A 20,116-nucleotide genomic window follows, 5' to 3' on the forward strand; every position below is an offset into this window, starting at 1 on the left:
TGACGTCGAGACTGGTGTTTTGCGGGTACTATTTAACGAAGCTGCCAGTTGAGGAATTGTTTGGTGTCTGTTTCTCAAACTAAACTTTAATGTGCTTGTCTTCTTGCTAAGTTGTGCACCGGGGCCTCCCACTCTCTCTATTCTGCTTAGAGAGAGTTTGTGCTGTTCTGTGAAGGGAGTAGAACACAGCGTTGTACGAGGTCTTGTGTTTCCTGGCAAATTCTCACATGGAATAGCCATAGTTTCTCAGGACAAAAATACTGATGAGTGTCGGAAGAAAGTTGTTTGTTTCTGGACGATTTGTGACTGTAACCGAACCCACAAATGCTGACGCTTCAGATACTGAACGAGTCTAGAAAAGGCTAGTTTTATTGCTTCTTTAAGCAGAACACAATTTTCAGCTGTGCTAACATAATTGCAAAAGGGTTTTCTAATGATCAAATAGCCTTTTGAAATGATAAACTTGGATTAGCTAACACAACGTGCCATTGGAACAGAGGAGTGATGGTTGCTGATAATGGGCCTTTGTATGCCTATGTAGATATTTCATTTTAAAAAATCAGCCGTTTCCAGCTACAATAGTCATTTACAACATTAACAGTCTACACTGTATTTCTGATCAGTTTGATGTTATTTTAATGGACATATTGTGCTTTACTTTCAAAAACAAGGACATTTCTAAGTGACCCTAAACTTTTAAACGGTAGTGTGGTTACCTTAATGTTTATGGTCCATGCTGCTGTAAAGAAAGTTTGATTAATTGTTTGTCTGACATGTTATCTTGCAAATCATTACCAAACATTTTCCCACCAACATCCTAGATACTAATTAAATGCAAATGTTATCAGTTACTCAAAATATTTCATGCCAAATCCATTCACGGTGGTGAGAATTAAAGCAATGCTGCCCCAATGTGGTTAAATAAGGGATTGAAACCTCTCTGAAAATAGTCTGGTCTGAAAATAGCAAATTTAACAGCACATTTTATTGTCAAATCATTCTTTCTCCACTCTTCAGTCTCGTCTTGGTCAAGCTGTCAATGCACATAATGGAATAGATAAGACACTGTGTGCATGACATAACCGGTGTTCCAAATGGCACCTTATTCCCTTTATAGAGCGCTGGACAAAGGTAGTGCACTATATAGGGAATAGGGTGCCAGTTGGGGGACACATTTTACAATCATTTTGTACATGAAAACCCTGTTCATAGACATTAGCATGAAGTCCAATGCATTTTCTTCCTCTCCTGGATGGACACCAGGCTGTTGTCATGGTGCTGGAGTCCAAGGGGGACACGGCCGTCAAGATGATGTGTAAGCTCCTCCAGGCCTTCTGGAAGATTGGCCTCGTCACAGTGGACCAGATGAACCGGGTACGTCCCCTTACGCACCAGAAAGCAGCACCAAATTCACTGGTAGCACTAGCACAAAACAATAACTTCCAAAAACTATTTCCAGTGATATGACTGCAGGTTTTTATTTTCTAGCACTATTAACATAGCATGACTCATGTTAAACGAGTATTAATTGTCAACGTCAGACCTTGTGGATTTAAACCCGTCTGTAGACCATCGAACAACTCATTCAAGGCATATTTACTGTTGCTGATATAGCTACAGTATTTGGCCATATCCTCTCTAACTATAGCCACAGTATATATTGTGATAATCTCTCGAGTCACTGTCAAGGCATATTAGTTACCTGACAAGCTCAAGTGACAGAATTCAATCATCTCTTATGATTGAAAGTGTTCTTTGACTGTAGAACTTGCTTACTCTGAGTTGTTGTAACATCCAGGGCTTCCAGCGTGTGTACGACGAGCTGCCAGAGATCAACCTGGACGTGCCCCACGCCCACTCCATCATGGAGTCCTTTACGGACCTCTGCTACCAGGAGTCTGTTATCACCAAACAGTTGAGAGACTCCTGTCCCTCCAGGTCAGTCCCAGTGTAGAGTGGTGCATTTTGTCTCTTGGGTATAGTCAGTTCCTGATTCTGCGATCGCATTTATTTTGGCAAAAATCAACAATTCCTTGCATATTATATGCGCGAGGGTTTGCAAATTTGACCTGTCACTGCACGATTTCGGCATGAAACTAAAAGCATTGACCCATCACCACAATACAAAAATAGGGCTCGTGGTTTCAACCAATCAACGCACATTTACTGCATAATGATTCATTCAAAGCCACACGTCAGCGAACCTTTAACCTCTTCAGTGCATTTTGACAAATTGACAGAATTATTGCACTTTGTCATGCAAGAAGTCAGAATTGCTGCTTCAAAATAAAGCATTTTTACCCTGCAGATATCACAATTTCTGCCAAATCCTGGAGGGGCTTTATAGTAAAGTCGTGTTTTCGATTAAAACTAGACAAATCAGAGTATGCATACTTTATGACCTTATTTCAATTAAGGTAAGTGTTTACATTAATAATGCCATAGTCTGAGTAATATCAAGTTATTAGCGTACATGTAAACCCACTCAATATGAGTATGTTAATTTATTTATGTATAGCTGTTCACTAGGCCCCAAGTGTTTTGCATTTTAAGGCTGAGGACTCATCCTCAATTCATTGGTAGCCTGAAGTACTGAATTGCCTGTTCTGTCTGTCCACCAGGGGGCGGAAGCGGTTTGTGAGTGAGGGAGACGGGGGCCTGATCAAGAACTAGTGTGGAGGAGGGTGTGCTCGGCGTCCCTCTGCCCCTCAAGCCGCAGGCCTGAGGCTGGGCAGGCTCGCGGTCAGACTCCCCTGCTTTATCTCCGGCCCTTCGTTATCACCACCCACACCAACGCTGACATCAGGTGTAGGAGGACTGAGGAGACGGGCAATCTTTTACTTTATTTTTTTACTTTTTCGGTCATTTTTGTAAGATTTTTAATTCTGGGTTTGGTGATCATTCTTTTCAGTCTGTTCTTTGAGTGAGTCAAGGCCCTGGATAAATGGGGGGGGGGGTCAAATGGAGTCACTTAAGCTGTAGTTAAGGGTCAATGGAAAGTGGAAAAGGGATTATGTATTGTCTTGTGCTGGGCACGGGTTATTTGGGCTTTTTTTGTTTGTTGCTACACCGGTGACTCTCTAATTTTCTTTTCGCTTTGCATGTATAACGCTCATAAAAATGAATAAAAAAAACAAAGACGACTCGTCATCAGCATACTGCATCGCAAGCTCTTTATGAACTGAATCGCTCTTTGGAATGACATGGACCTCTGCATTTGTTTGCCCAAAGGTTTCTGTAATTACACAAAGACAAAGTTATATGGTTCTTAATTTTTGATGGTGATTTTGCTCAGTCAGTTGGGTTATTTATCTGTCCGCTCCACAGGCAGGGTTCTTAAACTGTTATCAGCATCGCAGCAGTCACAAAAGCCTGGGTTTATAACTAGAGCCCAGATCAGGACCTTCCTGTCTTCCCCTTAGTGGAAGGCCTCTCCCTTCTAGTACACTAATTGAGTGTCAGAATGGGAGGGTTAGCGTCTCTCTAAATATACAGTACAAATACGCAGGGTCTCTAGAACCCCTCTTCCTTTCGCTGAGCTGTTGACAGAAACTGGAACACCCTGGAGGCTTTTGTGTCTGTATTGTGATGTTTCATTCTCATACTCAAACTGTTACATGTCATCTAGTGGAACCTGTACAATCTGTTTTAGGCAGACCTGGGTTTAAAAAGGTGTTTATCAAATACTTTGTGCTTGATTAGACTTGTCTGGCACAATGAAACCAATGAATTAAGTCTCCCTACCTTTTCAGGCACTCCAGGCAGGCTACATCAAATGCTCAATAAGTAATTGAAAATACATTTGAACCCAGGTCTGGCCCTAGGAGAGCGTGAAGGAAACAAGTCTTATCGCTGAGCTAGGGTCTCGTATGAGAATGCAATGGATTTGTCCTGCCTTTGTTGACCAATATGTAAAGTAATAAGCTCAATCGAAATGTGAGGGTTCTGGATGGGGGTTAACATAGATTATTATTTTTTTTTTTATGTAACAAAACTAGTGAGGTTGAGTGTCATCACACCTATTTTTGTTTACATAAACTGGTTTGGGATTGGCTTTAAGAATGAGCTAGAAGTGAGTGGTCATCGCCACCTAGGGCTGAGAGGAGGCGCCTGACGTCAGCGTTTACTCCTAGTCATCAGCTCTGAACCACCCGTTCCTGATTGCCATTATCCATTTCACTTATTTTACAGCGTTTGTTTTGAAAAGTTCATAGCAGATACAGTTGTTACATATACAATCACACCCAACTACAGTTTATGGATTTGAATGCATTTCAAAAATAAAATGTGGGTTTTTACACACAAGCCCCACAGAGCCATCTTTATTACTTTAAACTGTTTCCAACTCCTTTCCTCATGCAGTTCATTATACAATCATTTCAATAAAATTCCATATTTCTCTTCAGTGTAATATTCTTTGGACATTTTTGTATAACCAGTTCCTATTAGATGTTACATGCTATTGCTAGGCATATGACAGTCAAATAAATGCTCGTTCCATACTGGATAGCAAATTGATAGGCTTGAATGATAAACAATGATCAACACTAATGCATTGTACAACCTGGCCCAATTCGAATACAAACATTTTACTTTATCTGCATATTCTGGTTTAGTCAACACCATTTAGGATGACATAGTCCCAAATGTCATAGTCAACTACTGATGAAATGGTGTGCATAGATTGAATGTTGTGGCTTCAGACAACTCGAGCTGTGGTGTAATCAGAGTTGCGGCGCTCCGTTTTGTAACAAACGAGTTTAAATTCGACTAATGCAGGTAGGTGTTACGTTTTCTTCCGCGTAAGAAACATTTCGCAACAGAATGGGCGCAATGAATGGGCCCCTGGCGTGGGCGGTCAACACTATGTACACAGTCAGTGTTTTACGGGAGCGAGGGGATCAGGAACAAGCGCGAATGATGTGCCGCTGATATTCTGTCCATTTGAAATGTGAGTTTTACATTTACTGTCCATATTACAGGATATATAGTATAGTGCTAAAACAGGTCTGCCCGATAGCTTCGTGACAGCCACCGATTTGCTAACCGTTCATTAGCCAGTTAGCTTTAGCCGAAAGGCTTAAATGTATGCTTTGCCTAGCGCAGTAACTAAAACAAAAGTTATGTTGTAATCGTTTTAAAAGGCATTTCTTTATGCAACTTTGCGGGTCAATAATTTTCATAGTCGACGAGGCATCATTACATTTGCTAGCTAGGTAGCAAACTACTAGCTAGTTCTGTATCGTTGCAAGCAATGTTACCTGGCAGGTGCATTATAATTAGCCAGGCTAAAAAGGCTAAAAGCTGAAGATGAGGTCGAGTTAGCGCACTGCTTTTAAGAAACGCTAGTATTTACACACTGGCGTTGTCAATTAGCTTACAAAATAACTGCCGGAAGCTAGAAGTGAGAGAAATTCAATTGATTGACTGTAGGCTTTGTCCTTATGCAGGTGGAATTCCAGAATTCAAAAATAATCTAATGGAATGTAACAGTTATAAATAAACATAATTCCCAAACGTAGGTCTGATGTAGACCCATGCAGTTCCTCAGCGAGATTTGCCTGACAACTCAAACTGAATTATTCTGCTGGTCTGTTTGCTACATAATTCAGTAGTTCTTGGTGAAGTGAACATAAAGGGGTGTTGTTCAAAGCAAGTCATCAGCAATTGGAGTATCAAAGCCAATTTAAAATGCTGCTTTACCCACGTGTGGCTCTAGCCCAACCCATCGCTTTCAACAAAAAAACAACAAATTAGAACTGTTAAAATGTGTTTGCGTTCTGGAAATCATTGGGGAGCTACTCAGATCTAGACTCATTGCTGGGGAGCTACTCCAATCCAGACTCATTGCTGAGAAGAAGCTGTTTCGGCTGGCACCTAGACGAGTTTCCGAACGAGTGCGCTCGCATACTCCCTTTTAAAGACCTTCACTTGAACAACAAGAAAATCAAATAAAATGTATTGGTCATATACACAAAGTTATCAGATGTTAATGCGAGTGTAGTGAAATGCTTGTGCTTCTAGTTCTGACCGTGCAGTAATATCTAACAAGTAATCTAACCATTTCACAACTACTTTATATACACAAGTGTAAAGGAATGAATATGTACATATACATATATGGATGAGTGATGGCCGTGCGGAATAGGCAGGATGCAGTAGATGGTATAGAGTACAGTATATACATATGAGATGAGTAATGTAGGGTATGTAAACATATGAAGTGGCATTGTTTAAAGTGACTAGTGATAATTTATTACATCCAATTTTTAATTAGTGGCTAGAGATATGAGTCAGTATGTTGGCAGCAGCCACTCAATGTTAGTGATGGCTGTTGAACAGTCTGATGGCCTTGAGAGAGAAGCTGTTTTTCAGTCTCTCGGTCCCAGCTTTGATGCACCTGTACTGACCTCGCCTTCTGGATGATAGCGGGGTGAACAGGCAGTGGCTCGGGTGGTTGCTGTCCTTGATCTTTTTGGCCTTCCTGTGACATTGGGTGGTGTAGGTGTCCTGGAGGGCAGATAGTTTGCCCCCGGAAATGCGTTGTGCAGACCTCACAACCCTCTGGAGAGCCTTACGGTTGTGGGCAGAGCAGTTGCCGTACCAGGCGGTGATACAGCCCGACAGGATGCTCTCAATTGTGCATCTGTAAAAGTTTGTGAGGGTTTTCGGTGACAAGCCAAATTTCTTCAGCCTCCTGAGGTTAAAGAGGTGCTGTAGCGCGATGAAGAAGGCGCAGTCTCTGTGGGTGGACCATTTCAGTTTGTCCGTGATGTGAACCCCAAAGAACTTAACTTTCCATCTTCTCCGCTACTGTCCTGTGGATGCTGTTTTCTGAAGTCCACGATCATCTCCTTTGTTTTGTTGACGTTGAGTGTGAGGTTATTTTCCTGACACCACACTCCGAGGGCCCTCACCTCCTCCCTGTAGGCCGTCTTGTCGTTGTTGAGGATCAGCGGGGTGGAGATGTTGTTTCCTACCCTCACCATCTGGGGGCGGCCTGTCAAAGTCGAGGACCTAGTTGCAAAGGGCGGGGTCAAGACCCAGGGTCTAGAGCTTAATGACGTTTGGAGGGTACCATGGTGTTAAATGCTGAGCTGTAATCGATGAACAGCATTCTTACATAGGTGTGTATATATACACTAGAGGTTGACAGATTAATTGGAATGGACGATTAAAAAACAATCTATCAATCATAATCACTAGATAACTACACATGGTTGATGATATTACTTATTTATCTAGCGTGTCCTGCATTGTATATAATCGATGTGGTGCGTATCGTTGCTCCAATGTGTACCTAACCATGAACATCAATGCCTTTCTTAAAATCAATACACAGAAGTATATATTTTTAAACCTGCATATTTAGCTAAAAGAAATCCAGGTTAGCAGGCAATATTAACCAGGTGAAAATCTGTCACTTCTCTTGCGTTCATTGCACGCAGTCAGTGTATATGCAACAGTTTGGGCCACCTAATTTGTACGAATTTTACGTAATTATGACATAACATTGAAGGTTGTTCAATGTAACAGGAATATTTAGACTTATGGATGCCACCCGCTAGATAAAATACGTAACGGTTCCGTATTTCACTGAAAGAATAAACATCTTGTTTTCGAGATGATAGGTCATTACTATTCTCGAATCCGGAAACTAAGGTTCGTATTTCTGTGTGTTATCATGTTATAACAAAGTCAATGATTTGATAGAGCAGTCTGACTGAGCGATGGTAGGCAGCAGCAGGCTCGTAAGCATTCATTCAAACAGCACTTTCGTGCGTTTGCCAGCAGCTGTTTATGACTTGAAGCCTATCAACTCCTGAGATTAGGCTGGTGTAACCGATGTGAAATGGCTAGCTAGTTAGCGGGGGGTGCGCTAATAGCGTTTCAAACGTCACTCGCTCTGAGACTTGGAGTGGTTGTTTCCCTTGCTCTACATGGGTAATGCTGCTTCGAGGGTGGCTGTTGTCGTTGTGTTCCTGGTTCGAGGAGAGGGACGGAAGCTATACTGTTACACTGGCAATACTAAAGTGCCTATAACATCCAATAGTCAAAGGTTAATGAAATACAAATGGCATAGAGAGAAATAGTCCTATAATAACTACAACCTAAAACTTCTTACCTGGGAATATTGAAGACTCATGTTAAAAGGAACCACCAGCTTTCATATGTTTTCATGTTCTGAGCAAGGAACTTAAACGTTAGCTTTTTTACATGGCACATATTGCACTTTTACTTTCTTCTCCAACACTTTGTTTTTGCATTATTTAAACCAAATTGAACATGTTTCATTATTTATTTGAGGCTAAATTGATTTTATTGATGTATTATATTAAGTTAAAATAAGTGTTAATTCAGTATTGTTGTAATTGTCATTATTACAAATAAATAAAAAAATCGGCAGACTAATCGGCATCGACTTTTTTTGGGCCTCCAATAATCGGTATCGGCGTTGAAAAATCATAATCAGACGACCTCTAATATACACGACTGTGATTATAATCCAAGAGAATTCTCTTGGTAAATAATGTGGTCGGCATTTGATTGTAAGGAATTTTCGGTCAGGTGAACAAAAGAACTTGTGAGCTCCTGTATGTTGTTATGATCACACCAGGCATAAGGCATACACCCCCGCCCTTCTTCTTACCAGACAGATGTTTGTTTCTGTCGGTGCAAAACCGGGTGGCTGTACCGACTCTGATAACGTATCCCGAGTGAGCCATGTTTCCGTGAAACAGAGAATGTTACAATCTCCGATATCTCTCTGGAAGGCAACCCTTGCTCGAATGTTTTCTACCTTGTCAAGAGGCTGGACATTGGTGAGTAGTATACTCGGAAGTGGTGAGCGATGTGCCCGTCTACAGAGCCTGACCAAGAAGACTGCTCTGTCTCCCCGTCTGCAAAATGAGCTATGAAGGGGCCTAGACTTCGGCTACCGAAATTAGGCTTGCCTTGAGAAAAAATGTAATGTGCACAAACAGCTGAAAACCAACAAAAACGTCACAATGTTTTCATATAAAACAGTGCCTTGAGAAAGTATTCATACCCCTTGACTCCCGAGTGGCGCAGCAGTCTAAGGCACTGCATCTCAGTGCAAGAGGCATCACTACAGTCCCTGGTTTGAATCCAGGCTGTATCACATCCGGCCGGGATTGGGAGTCCCAAAGGGCAACGCACAATTGGCATAGTGTTGTCTGGGTTTGGCCGGGTTAGGCCGTCATTGTAAATAAGAATTAGTTCTTAACTGACTTGCCTAGTTAAGTAAATAAAATGTTAATCCACATTTTATTGTGCTGTAGCCTGAATTCAAAATAGATTAAATAGATTGTTTTTCTCACCCATCTACACACAAAACCCCATGACAAAGTAAAAACATGATTTTAGACAGAAATATCTAATTTACAGAAGTATTCACACCCCTAAGTCAATACCTTTGGCGGTGATTACAGCTGCGAGTCTTTCTGGGTAAGTCTCTAAGAGCGTTTCACACCTGGATTATGCAACATTTGCCTATGATTTTGTGTTTTTGTTTCATCTGGCTGCCAATTCCTGATCTTCTGAGAACATCATTTGAGGAGTCGCCTGAAGTGTAAGAGGAATGGGTGCTACAGGTATTCAACAGTGCTGCGACTGGCTACTGTTCTGAACTTTGTGGTGAGCTTTCTGACGCCCAGTGCTGCTGAGGCGTCACAAGTGGGTGCTACAGAGTGGAAGAGGAGTCCAGAGGCTATAAGACTCAGGCTGGTTCCCAGACTTGCCCTCTACAAGATCATCAGCAGACTCCATCTACCGTTCTTTGGCTCCCTCTGCTCAAGCCATGTCCCTCTCCATCTTCGGAGGATGCAGCTTCCAAAGACTTGGCCTCTATTGGTTGACCTGTCATGATATATTGCTTTTTTGTTTTGAAGCGCTTTGAAATTCTATGAAAACGCTTTAGAAATGTTATAAATTATTATTATTCAAAATTCCTCAAGCTTTGTCAAATTGCTAGACAACCATTTTCAGGTCTTGCCATATTTCCAAGTAGATTTAAGTCAAAACTGTAATTCTGCCACTGTCTTCTTGGTAAGCAACACTCGAGTAGATTTGGCCTTGTCTGTTAGGTTATTGTCCTGCTGAAAGGTAAATTAATCTCCCATTGTCTGGTGGAAAGCAGACTGAACCAGGATTTTGCCTGTGCTTAGCTCCATTCCATAATTTTTTTTTATCCTGGAAAAACTCCCCTGTCCTTAATGATGACAAGCACACCCACAACATTATGCGGCCACCACTATGCTTGAAAATATGAGGGGTGTACTCAGTAATGTGTTTGAATTAGAATTGCCCCTAACAAGACAAAAAGTGAATTGCTTTGCCCAATTTTTTTTGCTGTATTACTTTAATGCCTTGTTGCAAACAGGTTGCATGTTTTGGAATATTTCTTATTCTGTACAGGCTTCCTTTTCACTATGTCAATTAGGTTAGCATTGTAGAGAAACTACAATGTTGTTGATCCATCCTCAGTTTTCTCCTATCACAGCCATTAAACTAACTGTTTTTTAAAGTCACCATTGGCCTCAGGGAAAATCCCTAAGCGGTTGCGTTCCTCTCATGCGACTGAGTTAGGAAGGACGCCTGTATCTTTGTAGTGACTGGGTGTATTGATACATCATCCAAATTGTAATTAATAACTTCACCATGTTCAAAGGGATATTCAATGTCTGCTTTTTTTTTTACCCATCTACCAATAGGTGCCCTTCTTTGCGAGGCATTGGAAAACCTCCCTGGCCTTTGTGGTTGAATTTGAAATTCAATTCATGCGGAATATTCATTTTTTTGCAAGCTAATTCCAAGCAACACTAGTGTGTAAATGATAGCGTTGCTAAAAGCAGTTAAGGTCTAGGCCAGGGATGGACACCTTTGATGGGGGTGTGGCCCACAAAAAAACCTGAATTTATCATGAGGGGCCGCAGTGGGTCTGCATACCCACATCCATTGGTCCGCCTTCAAATGAAGGGCCGCCAATTGCCCATCCCTGGTCTAGGCTAATGTTTATATGGTAATGACTTTGTCCCTGTTATTCTATAAACTAAGAGCACTGGCATGCCATTCTTTTTATGGTAACCAAATATGATAACATACTGGGTAGAACTTATACATGGCTATGAAAATAGTGTAGACATGTTCATATTGCCTATAAACGTGGAGAGCATTCCTTTCCTCGTGTCCTCTCCTCGCTTCCCACTTTGTTGAGAAGGATGTGAGGAATTGGAGAGAAATGTGAGATTCACCCACAGTATCCTTCTCTTCCTCCTCAGCTGGAAGGATGGGCAGGCAGAGGAAGAGAGTGGTGTCCGGCGAGGCTGACCCCCCTCTCACAAGGAAAGACGAGAAACCTGCCACCCTACAACGCAAGGAAAAAAAAAAAAGCTTGACATCGGCAAAATCTTCATCAATATCTCCATCGGCCTCTGCATCTTCAGCCTTACCTGGTTCTTCTATGTCCTTTACATGCGTTCCTCGCTGGCCAAACGGGTGGTAACTCTCCATCACTCGCCGCCCGTCCTTGATGCCAACAGCAGCAGTGCTGAGGTGTCCCCTGAGAGGTTTTGGGGCTCCTACCGACCCCAGGTCTACTTTGGGATGAAAACCAGGAGCCCCAGATCTGTTGTCACAGGTACAAGACTGTCGTTTCTCTACATTCACCCTTAAATATTTGCTAATACTATTGACTAAAGTGTCAGCTGGAAATAACTTAGTATTTTATGTGGCAAGCGCTACTAACCTGTTTGCGAAAACACCAGAGGAACACAATGGAAATAAGTTGTATGACTTATTGTGTTATCCTCATATTATATGTGGTTTATATCAGGGTTTATGTTAGGACCCTACCGTTACTCCTTAAGGTCCAAGGATCTTATGTTATTTTCAGAGGTAGACTGGCTCTGGCGGCCAAAACTCTTATCTAAACGTGAATTGATTCTTAATTGCGATATGTTTCTAGAAACATTTTTATTTAACCTTTTTATTTAACTAGGCAAATAAGAACATATTCTTATTTACAATGATGGCTTACGAACGGTGGGTTAATTGCCTTGTTCAGTGGCAGAACGACAGATTTTGACCTTGTCATCTCGGGGGTTTGGTCTAGCAACCTTTCAGTTACTGAAACATAAAGCCCTTTACTTTCATCTCACATCAAAATCATTTTACAAATTATACTGTACACTTTTATCCGGCTTTATCACAGTTGCAGCCAACAGTATTTTTCGGTGACAACACGTTTCTGGTGGCCTTCCATTACACACAGGTATTCAGAGCATGCTAGATAGCTAGTTAGCACACATGGTCCCTCTGTCTTCTGTAAACATTTGCTGTAAATATGGCAGGATGACCGTTTGGAAGACTAAACCTAGCCCTATATTTTTATTTCCCAATTGGTAATTCAAGCGAGCTTCCCATTCGCCATTCAAGTGCATAGACAACTTGGCAGGCTTCATCGCGTCACACACCGCTTTGCAATGAGCTGGAGGCGGTATGCATTTTGAAAACATACAGTTTGAAACCTTAACGTTTTGCTACATATTATGAGGCATGTCTTACCTTGCTTCACAGTAGCCTAGCCAACCAAACTTGCAGGTAATTATTATTCAGATTTTTTTTTTTTACAAAGACTTCCATATGCCATTGAAATCAACTTTCTTTCATTGTGCCTTTGGCAATGGGACAATCTTAGTCATATTAACAACCCCGGTTAGTTGTCTTTAGATCTCCACTCTTTCAACATTTCCAATGGATATTTTCATCTCTGTCTCGTGAAACTGCTAATTGCATTAGGGAATGAACATGCGTGTGTAGCCTACTGCCCTTTGCACATTGCTGCGCGTATAATGTGAAGAAATAATATTTGATCAACATTTTAAACTTAACGTGAGCCTCATTGCTTTTTTGTGTTTTTTTTTGTGATTGCAGCCTGGGCTTACTGGTTGTATAAATGTGGTATCTATCGTTTCTCAACTGTCCCTGTCTGTTTGGAATAGTCTTTCTTTCTCACACAGAACGACAAGCTGACCAATAGAATAGGTCCATTTTTCTATTATGGGACCTAGGCTAGTGATTTTTGTTTTTCGTTACTCGTCTTGATGGCTGAGGAAAAGTAAATGTGGACAGTTCAAAATTTTCATCAGAATTCGGTAGGAAGGACACGCTATTGCATCCTCGAATTGCATGTTTTGTTCAAATGAATTCCCTTAAAGTAAATGCCATTTCTTTCATTCTGAGCACTGTGGGTGGACGCTTTAATCAGGTTACGCACCCAATGCATATGGATCCGGTACATTTCTTAAATGTTCCGTAAATGAAATGTCCAGAGGCACATTTTTCTAATGGAAACCCTGGATTATATACATAATCTGTGTAAATGTTTAACATTTAATATTTTTGGGAAAGATTTAAATAAATAATTTCTGTGTTTCCATTTCTCTACATCCCAGGGATGATGTGGATGCGCCAGTTCTCTGAGGTGGATGTGAACCTCCGGCACACATGCGAGCAGGGTGACCGGCTGCAGGGCTACGGCTGGCTGATGTATGATGGCCTCAGCTTTGGTGTGCAGGAGATCCATGACAGCGACTTTACTCTCTCCACGGAGTTCGTCAAGCGGATGGGCGGTGAGCACGGAGGGGACTGGACCTGGAGGATCACAGCCAAGCAGCATGTGAGTGTGGTGGGATACATTCACACACCTTTAAACCCACCTGGCAATTAACCAGGCATATTTTGTTCTGATTATTTGTCTTACATTGAAAGACAGTTGAGTTTTGAAACTATTCATATTGTCTCCTGGTATTGATTATTTATTTTTTTAATTTGAATGATACTGAGCAGAGTTCTCTCCCATTTCACTAGGTTTCAAAACATTTTCTCCTTCTTATTGAACACGACCCAGTTCTTCCTTCCCTCAGAGTTCGGCTCCGCACGCGCCGGTCATCTCCCTGATGTTCTATGCTGCTGCTGACACCCAGGGTTCCCTGTAGGCCCACGTGGAGGAGAGGAACCGTCTGGGCTCCATCACTGGGTTCTCAGAGGAGCTGGGGAACTTCAAGATCACCTTCCGCAAGCCTGTTGCCGGGGAGTCCTCCAGTGCCAAATATGCCAGGTAGGTACTCTCCCAAACTGCTAACGTTAGTATTTACATACCCAAAACCAATAGAACTCAATGAATGTACCCCAAATTAGTAATAGCATGCTTTAAAGGTCATTCCAAAAACAGAGACTTTTGCAAACATTGGACAAATGTGCCACAATATTCCCTATTAATTCATATTTAAATAATACCAAGCAATATTAAGTATCTGAAGAAAATGTTCTAAATGAAAAAATAGAAATGGCACATAATCAATCTTTTTCAAATAAAATCAGTGAGCCTGTCAAGAGAGAAACATGATATGTGACAGAAATAATGTAGTATGAAACAAAGCATTGCATATTAATAAAGACACAACTGCTACAGCAATGCATTGAGAAACAAAGCAGAGATGGGATATGACCTCGGTGTCTGCGGTGAAGATGGCCAGCCAAACTGCTGTCCTGGCTCTGATATAATGGTTCTGTTGAACGTTTTGAGGGACAAAACAGACAGACATTGATCTGTTCCAGTGGTGAAGACAAGGTCAATAGAGACTCCAATACATAGATATCGAAGGGACAGCAACGTTTCATGAGGAGGTTGCACAATCAAGCCATATAACGCAGGCTAGAAAAGAGCATTGAATAGAAGGTAGGAAGAGCAGGAACACAGCAGACAAACAAACCTATCACAGGTGTGTCTGCCATTTAGTGTGTCAGCCAATTCAACATAACCCATCGGTCAGTATGCTGTACTCTTTATGCCTGACCCTTGGCTGAAGTAGTATGAAATCACAGATGTAGGTTTAAGGTCATGCCACTTTCCAGGAGGCCATTGCACTCTGAAGGGTATAAAACCCTATGGTGATGGCAGGTCAAGGGTATTGGTGCCTTGCTCCAATTCTGAGAGGAAGCTTTGGCAAGACGAGAACATGACAGATTCCTACTACCTTCAAGGTGGTTCACCTTCATCTTCTTTCCTCAGCTACAACTACCTCCAGACCTTGTCGCCAGGCTTGGAGAGGCTGACGGACATCGTGAGGAACAGCTTGAACCGCAGATTCGTCTACAGCCCCCCCCTTTGGCGGGAAGAGGCAGTACATTGCGGTGGACACCTACAAGCCCCCGCACCGTCCGAAACCAGCCGACCCCAGAAAGGAGAGTGACTTTGTCCTGCACCAGGTCACCGTCCAGGTGCCCTTCCAGATTGAGGTCCTGTTCGAGTCCGGTAGCTTCCGCAACCGTCCCAACCAGCTGTCAGCGGCGACCATGACGGAGGAGCTGGAGGAGAGGAAGGCGGCGTTCGACGCCAAGTTTGAGAAGACGTTCGGCCTCCAGGCCAAAGGCTTGGGCCATGCCCAAGTGAAGTTCAGCAAGGCGGCGCTGAGCAACATGCTGGGTGGGATGGGTTACTTCTACGGCCAGTCGGTGGTCCAGTCGGTGTACAACGAATACCCGCTGCTCTACTCCGAGGGTGCCCTGTTCACCGCTGTGCCCTCGCGCTCCTTTTTCCCCCGGGGGTTCCTATGGGACGAAGGCTTCCACCAGCTGCTGCTCAGCAAGTGGGACCCCCAGGTGACGCGGGAGGCCACGGCCCACTGGTTGGACCTGGTCAATATGGAGGGATGGATTCCCCGGGAGCAGATCCTGGGCGATGAGGCACGCAGCAAGGTCCCTGCCGAGTTTGTGGTGCAGCGCAATGAGAACGCCAACCCGCCCTCACTTTTCTTGGCCCTGCAGAAGCTAGTGGAGCTGTTCCAGGCCAATCCGGACTCACCCACCCTGCCCTTCCTCCGCAGGCTCTACCCCCGGCTCCAGACGTGGTTCGAGTGGTACAACACCACCCAGACAGGCCCGCTGCCCAACTCCTACTGCTGGCGGGGCCGCGACAAGGACACCAACCTCTTTCTCAATCCCAAGACGCTGACGTCCGGCCTGGATGACTACCTGCGGGCCTCGCACCCGTCAGCCGAGGAGCGCCATGTGGACCTGCACTGCTGGATGGCCCTGGCGTCAGGCACCATGGCCAGCGTGGCCCGGCTGCTGGGAGTGCCCCACCAGGAGTATGAGCGCACCCACCAGACGCTCAGCGACAACGCACTGCTGGACGAGCTGCACTGGTTAGACCAGCTTCGCTCTTTCAGCGACTCTGGAAACCACACGCAGGCGGTGTCGCTGCAGCAGGAGGTGTACGTGCAGCCGAGGTACCAGTTTCCAGTGACACGCCTGGTGCGCTCAGTCCGCCGGGACCCCAAGTCGCAGTTCGTCAATGCTTTGGGCTACATCAGCCTATTCCCCTTCCTGCTACACGTCCTGACGCCCGACTCGCCCAAGCTAGAGCACATCTTCAGAGACATGAGGGACGGGGACAAGCTGTGGACGCCCTACGGCCTCGGCTCTCTGTCCAGGGCCGACCCGCTCTACATGAAGCGTAACACGGAGCATGATGCCCCCTACTGGCGGGGCCCCATATGGATCAACATCAACTACCTGGCCGTCAAGGCCTTGCACCACTGGCAACACTGAGGGGCCATATCAGGAGAAGGCAGCCACCCTCTACCAGGAACTCAGAACTAATATCATGAACAATGTTTACAGACAGTATGCAGAGACTGGGTATATCTGGGAATAGTACAATGATAGCACGGGCAGTGGGCAAGGGAGCCACTCCTTCACTGGCTGGTCGGCATTAACTGTTTTGATAATGGCTGAGCAGTATTGACACTGATGCTAAAAAATCTCATCTCGCTTTTTGTAAGATGTTCTCAAAAAATGTGCCATTTTTAACGTCAATAGATGTTAAGTCTATGGGCCAACTCTACTGTTCCAATTTTTCCCCTTTGGCTGTCTCAATGAGTGTTTGTGCAAAGCCCATACCCCAAAGAACAGATGAAAGGTTATTTTTGAATACCCCATATACTTATCAGTGAACTCCCCAAGTGCCGCCTGACTGAGAGAAGTCTGTTTGATGGCAGAAACCTTTTAAGAACTATAGTAACAATAGTAGTAGTAAAGAATAGTCTTGACATAAATCATTCATACAGTATCATATCAAGACTACCGTACTAGGAAATAATGCACTTTTTCAAAGTCGATCATTCAAACTTTTTTTGTCTCCGGGGATGCAATTTCCTGTTGAACAAAATAATACCTACAATTGGTGGACCTACAGTGCCTTGCGAAAGTATTTGGCCCCCTTGAACTTTGCGACCTTTTGCCACATTTCAGGCTTCAAACATAAAGATATAAAACTGTATTTTTTTTGTGAAGAATCAACAACCAGTGGGACACAATCATGCAGTGGAACGACATTTATTGGATATTTCAAACTTTTTTAACAAATCAAAAAATTAAAAATTGGGCGTGCAAAATTATTCAGCCCCCTTAATTTAATACTTTGTAGCGCCACCTTTTGCTGCGATTACAGCTGTAAGTCGCTTGGGGTATGTCTCTCTCTATCCAAATCCGGCTTTAAACTTCTTCACAACAGTATCTCGGACCTGCCTGGTGTGTTCGTTGTTCTTCATGATGCTCTCTGAGCTTTTAACGGACCTCTGAGACTATCACAGTGCAGGTGCATTTATACGGAGACTTGATTACACACAGGTGGATTGTATTTATCATCATTAGTCATTTAGGTAAAAAATTGGATCATTCAGAGATCCTCACTGAACTTCTGGAGAGAGTTTGCTGCACTGAAAGTAAAGGGGCTGAATAATTTTGCACGCCCAATTTTTCAGTTTTTGATTTGTTAACTAAGTTTGAAATATCCAATAAATGTCGTTCCACTTCATGATTGTGTCCCACTTGTTGTTGATTCTTCACAAAAAAATACAGTTTTATATCTTTATGTTTGAAGCCTGAAATGTCGCAAAGTTCAAGGGGGCCGAATACTTTCGCAAGGCACTGTATTGAGAAATAGTATATTCCGTCTTAACAAATATTTGATCCCTAGGGTCATTTTGTTTCTGGTTGCTTTGTCCCCTCATACAATCTCATTTAAGCCTTTATAAAATTGAGAAATAAGTTTTGTTTTTTTGCCAAATGTTTTGCTGCAAACAAACGGTTTTCTGTTCATTTTATCAATGCAAAACAAGTCACAGATGTATCTCCACTGGTAGCAGATATCCTGAGTGGCACGGAATAACACGAGTAACTTCATTGCGTTGGTTTGTTACATCTTCAGTGGAAAGAACAATAAATATGTCAAAGCCTTGTGCTGATTTACTTTTTATCTGTGGGAAGGATGTCATTATCGCCTTTTAGGAAGACGCTTATTTTCTCTATATGTACTGTTGTGTGGTGTTGTTACTCTAGCCTCTGGTTTTGGTAACCAATCATGAAATATTATAAATTCAATCAAAGTATATATTTTTTGTATAGTTTATAGCAGTGCTTATTATAATGTATTAAACTACAGCTGATAATGTACACTTCTGATAGGAGTGACCCTCCAGATCAGTAACCGGTGACTGGGTCAATTTGTCTTGCTTTGATTTCTTGCATCCTCTCTCCTAGCCAGCCTCCTTCTCAACCATACTGGACGAGATGGTCCCCTTCCCTGGGAGCTCCTCCTTCGATGGGTTTTAAGAAAGGCGAGGAGAGTTGATGCGAGGAATCGAGGAAAGATGAATTGAGAAAGAGCCACTGTCAGAGCCTGATCCTGGTCCTTTGTCAGACTGCGACACGCGAAGGACAGCCGCTGACGTCAATCCGCCGAGAGTCATTGTTTCTACGGCGCCCGGTTACCATGGCGAGGCATCGTTGTGAAGGGGCCCAATGCTGAATTGGATAAAATGGAGATGCTCGGAGTGCATCGCCGGTGTCAACTTCTTTTCAAGCGTTGACATGCAGAGAGTCGAGACGCATACAAACAAGACAAGAGCATAGTGTTCAGTCGGTAGATCTTTATTAACACAGCAGTGTGTGTACACCATTACAGAGGGCCTGGCTCCTGATTGCACTGATGTTGGTTTACAGCTTCCGCATGACCCTGGGACCGAAATCTTTCTGGCTTTCATGTTATCACAGCCTTTTGAATAGATGTGTCGTTCAAGGTCTGTCTTGTCACAGCCAGGTTTGCAGTTCTATAAATAGGCCTATGCTCAGGAGGAAGCAGCACGGGCTTGTAGCTAGTTAGAGATTTGACTGTAAAAGGTGAAAAACCTTGCAATGCAGCATTCAGTATTTATCTTTAAACTATCATCACCAACATAAAGTAGACATCTTTTATGTATTGATGTAATTTGCCTCACTTTTGGGAGATAGGCTACTGGAAATGTTTTATTAAAAAACATAAGCACAACTGCTGTTGTCTTTATTTCACATTCTGCCAATGGTGAGTTGTCCTTTTTATTGATCTACAGAGACATTCATTGTTCATTGTTGTTAGCCCACAACAGTTCCAATGTAGAATAGGTTTTTAAAATTCCTGTAACATTCCCCAGACTCCTGAAATCTTCCAAATGTAATTTCTAATCTAGAAACCCTGGGAATTTTAGCAACTAACAGTTGAGTGTGGAAGTGATAGCTCACTCTGTTGTCCAGTAGGGAGGAGATGTTTATTTTGTACCTTTATTTAACCAGATAAGTCAGTTAAGAACAAATTCTTATTTTCAATGACGGCCTAGGAACAGTGGGTTAACTGCCTTGTTCAGGGGCAGAATGACAGATTTAACCTTGTCAGCTCAGGGATACGATCTTGCAACCTTTCGGTTACTAATACAACACTCTAACCACTCGGCTACCTGGCGCTCTGGTGTGTCAGAGGCTCCACAGGAGAGGCCGACAGTGCAGAGGGTTTAGCACAGTGGTGTTCAGACTTTTTCAGCGGAGCAATTTTTTTTCCCCCACGAATTTGTTGCGACCCCCCCCCCGCACCCCACCCCAAATGACACGTCCTTAAATTTGCTCAATTTTGATTTTTACGTCAACAAATAACCTTCAATTCATTGCATTTTCATCTCTTATCAAAGTGAAAACAAACTAATATGTACATTTACTCAAT

At 43.0% G+C, this 20,116-nt stretch overlaps 1 protein-coding gene and 1 pseudogene across 1 annotated transcript in view; both read left to right on the top strand.

Moving 5' to 3' along the window:
• Positions 1 to 4,335, top strand: part of LOC135507800 (programmed cell death protein 4-like) — a 31,278-nt gene extending 26,943 nt beyond the window's left edge. Inside the window, exons 10-12 of the mRNA XM_064927465.1 lie at positions 1,264 to 1,374; positions 1,799 to 1,938; positions 2,622 to 4,335. Coding sequence (XP_064783537.1) covers positions 1,264 to 1,374; positions 1,799 to 1,938; positions 2,622 to 2,673 — 303 coding nt within the window. The 3' untranslated portion in view covers positions 2,674 to 4,335. The remainder of the gene's footprint in view (positions 1 to 1,263; positions 1,375 to 1,798; positions 1,939 to 2,621) is intronic.
• Positions 4,336 to 4,801: 466 nt separating this feature from the next.
• LOC135507801 (mannosyl-oligosaccharide glucosidase-like) lies at positions 4,802 to 19,414 on the top strand (annotated as a pseudogene).
• The last annotated feature ends 702 nt before the right edge of the window (positions 19,415 to 20,116 follow it).

Source organism: Oncorhynchus masou, chromosome 21, assembly GCF_036934945.1.
Source record: "Oncorhynchus masou masou isolate Uvic2021 chromosome 21, UVic_Omas_1.1, whole genome shotgun sequence".
In the NCBI taxonomy this organism is placed as follows: domain Eukaryota; kingdom Metazoa; phylum Chordata; class Actinopteri; order Salmoniformes; family Salmonidae; genus Oncorhynchus; species Oncorhynchus masou.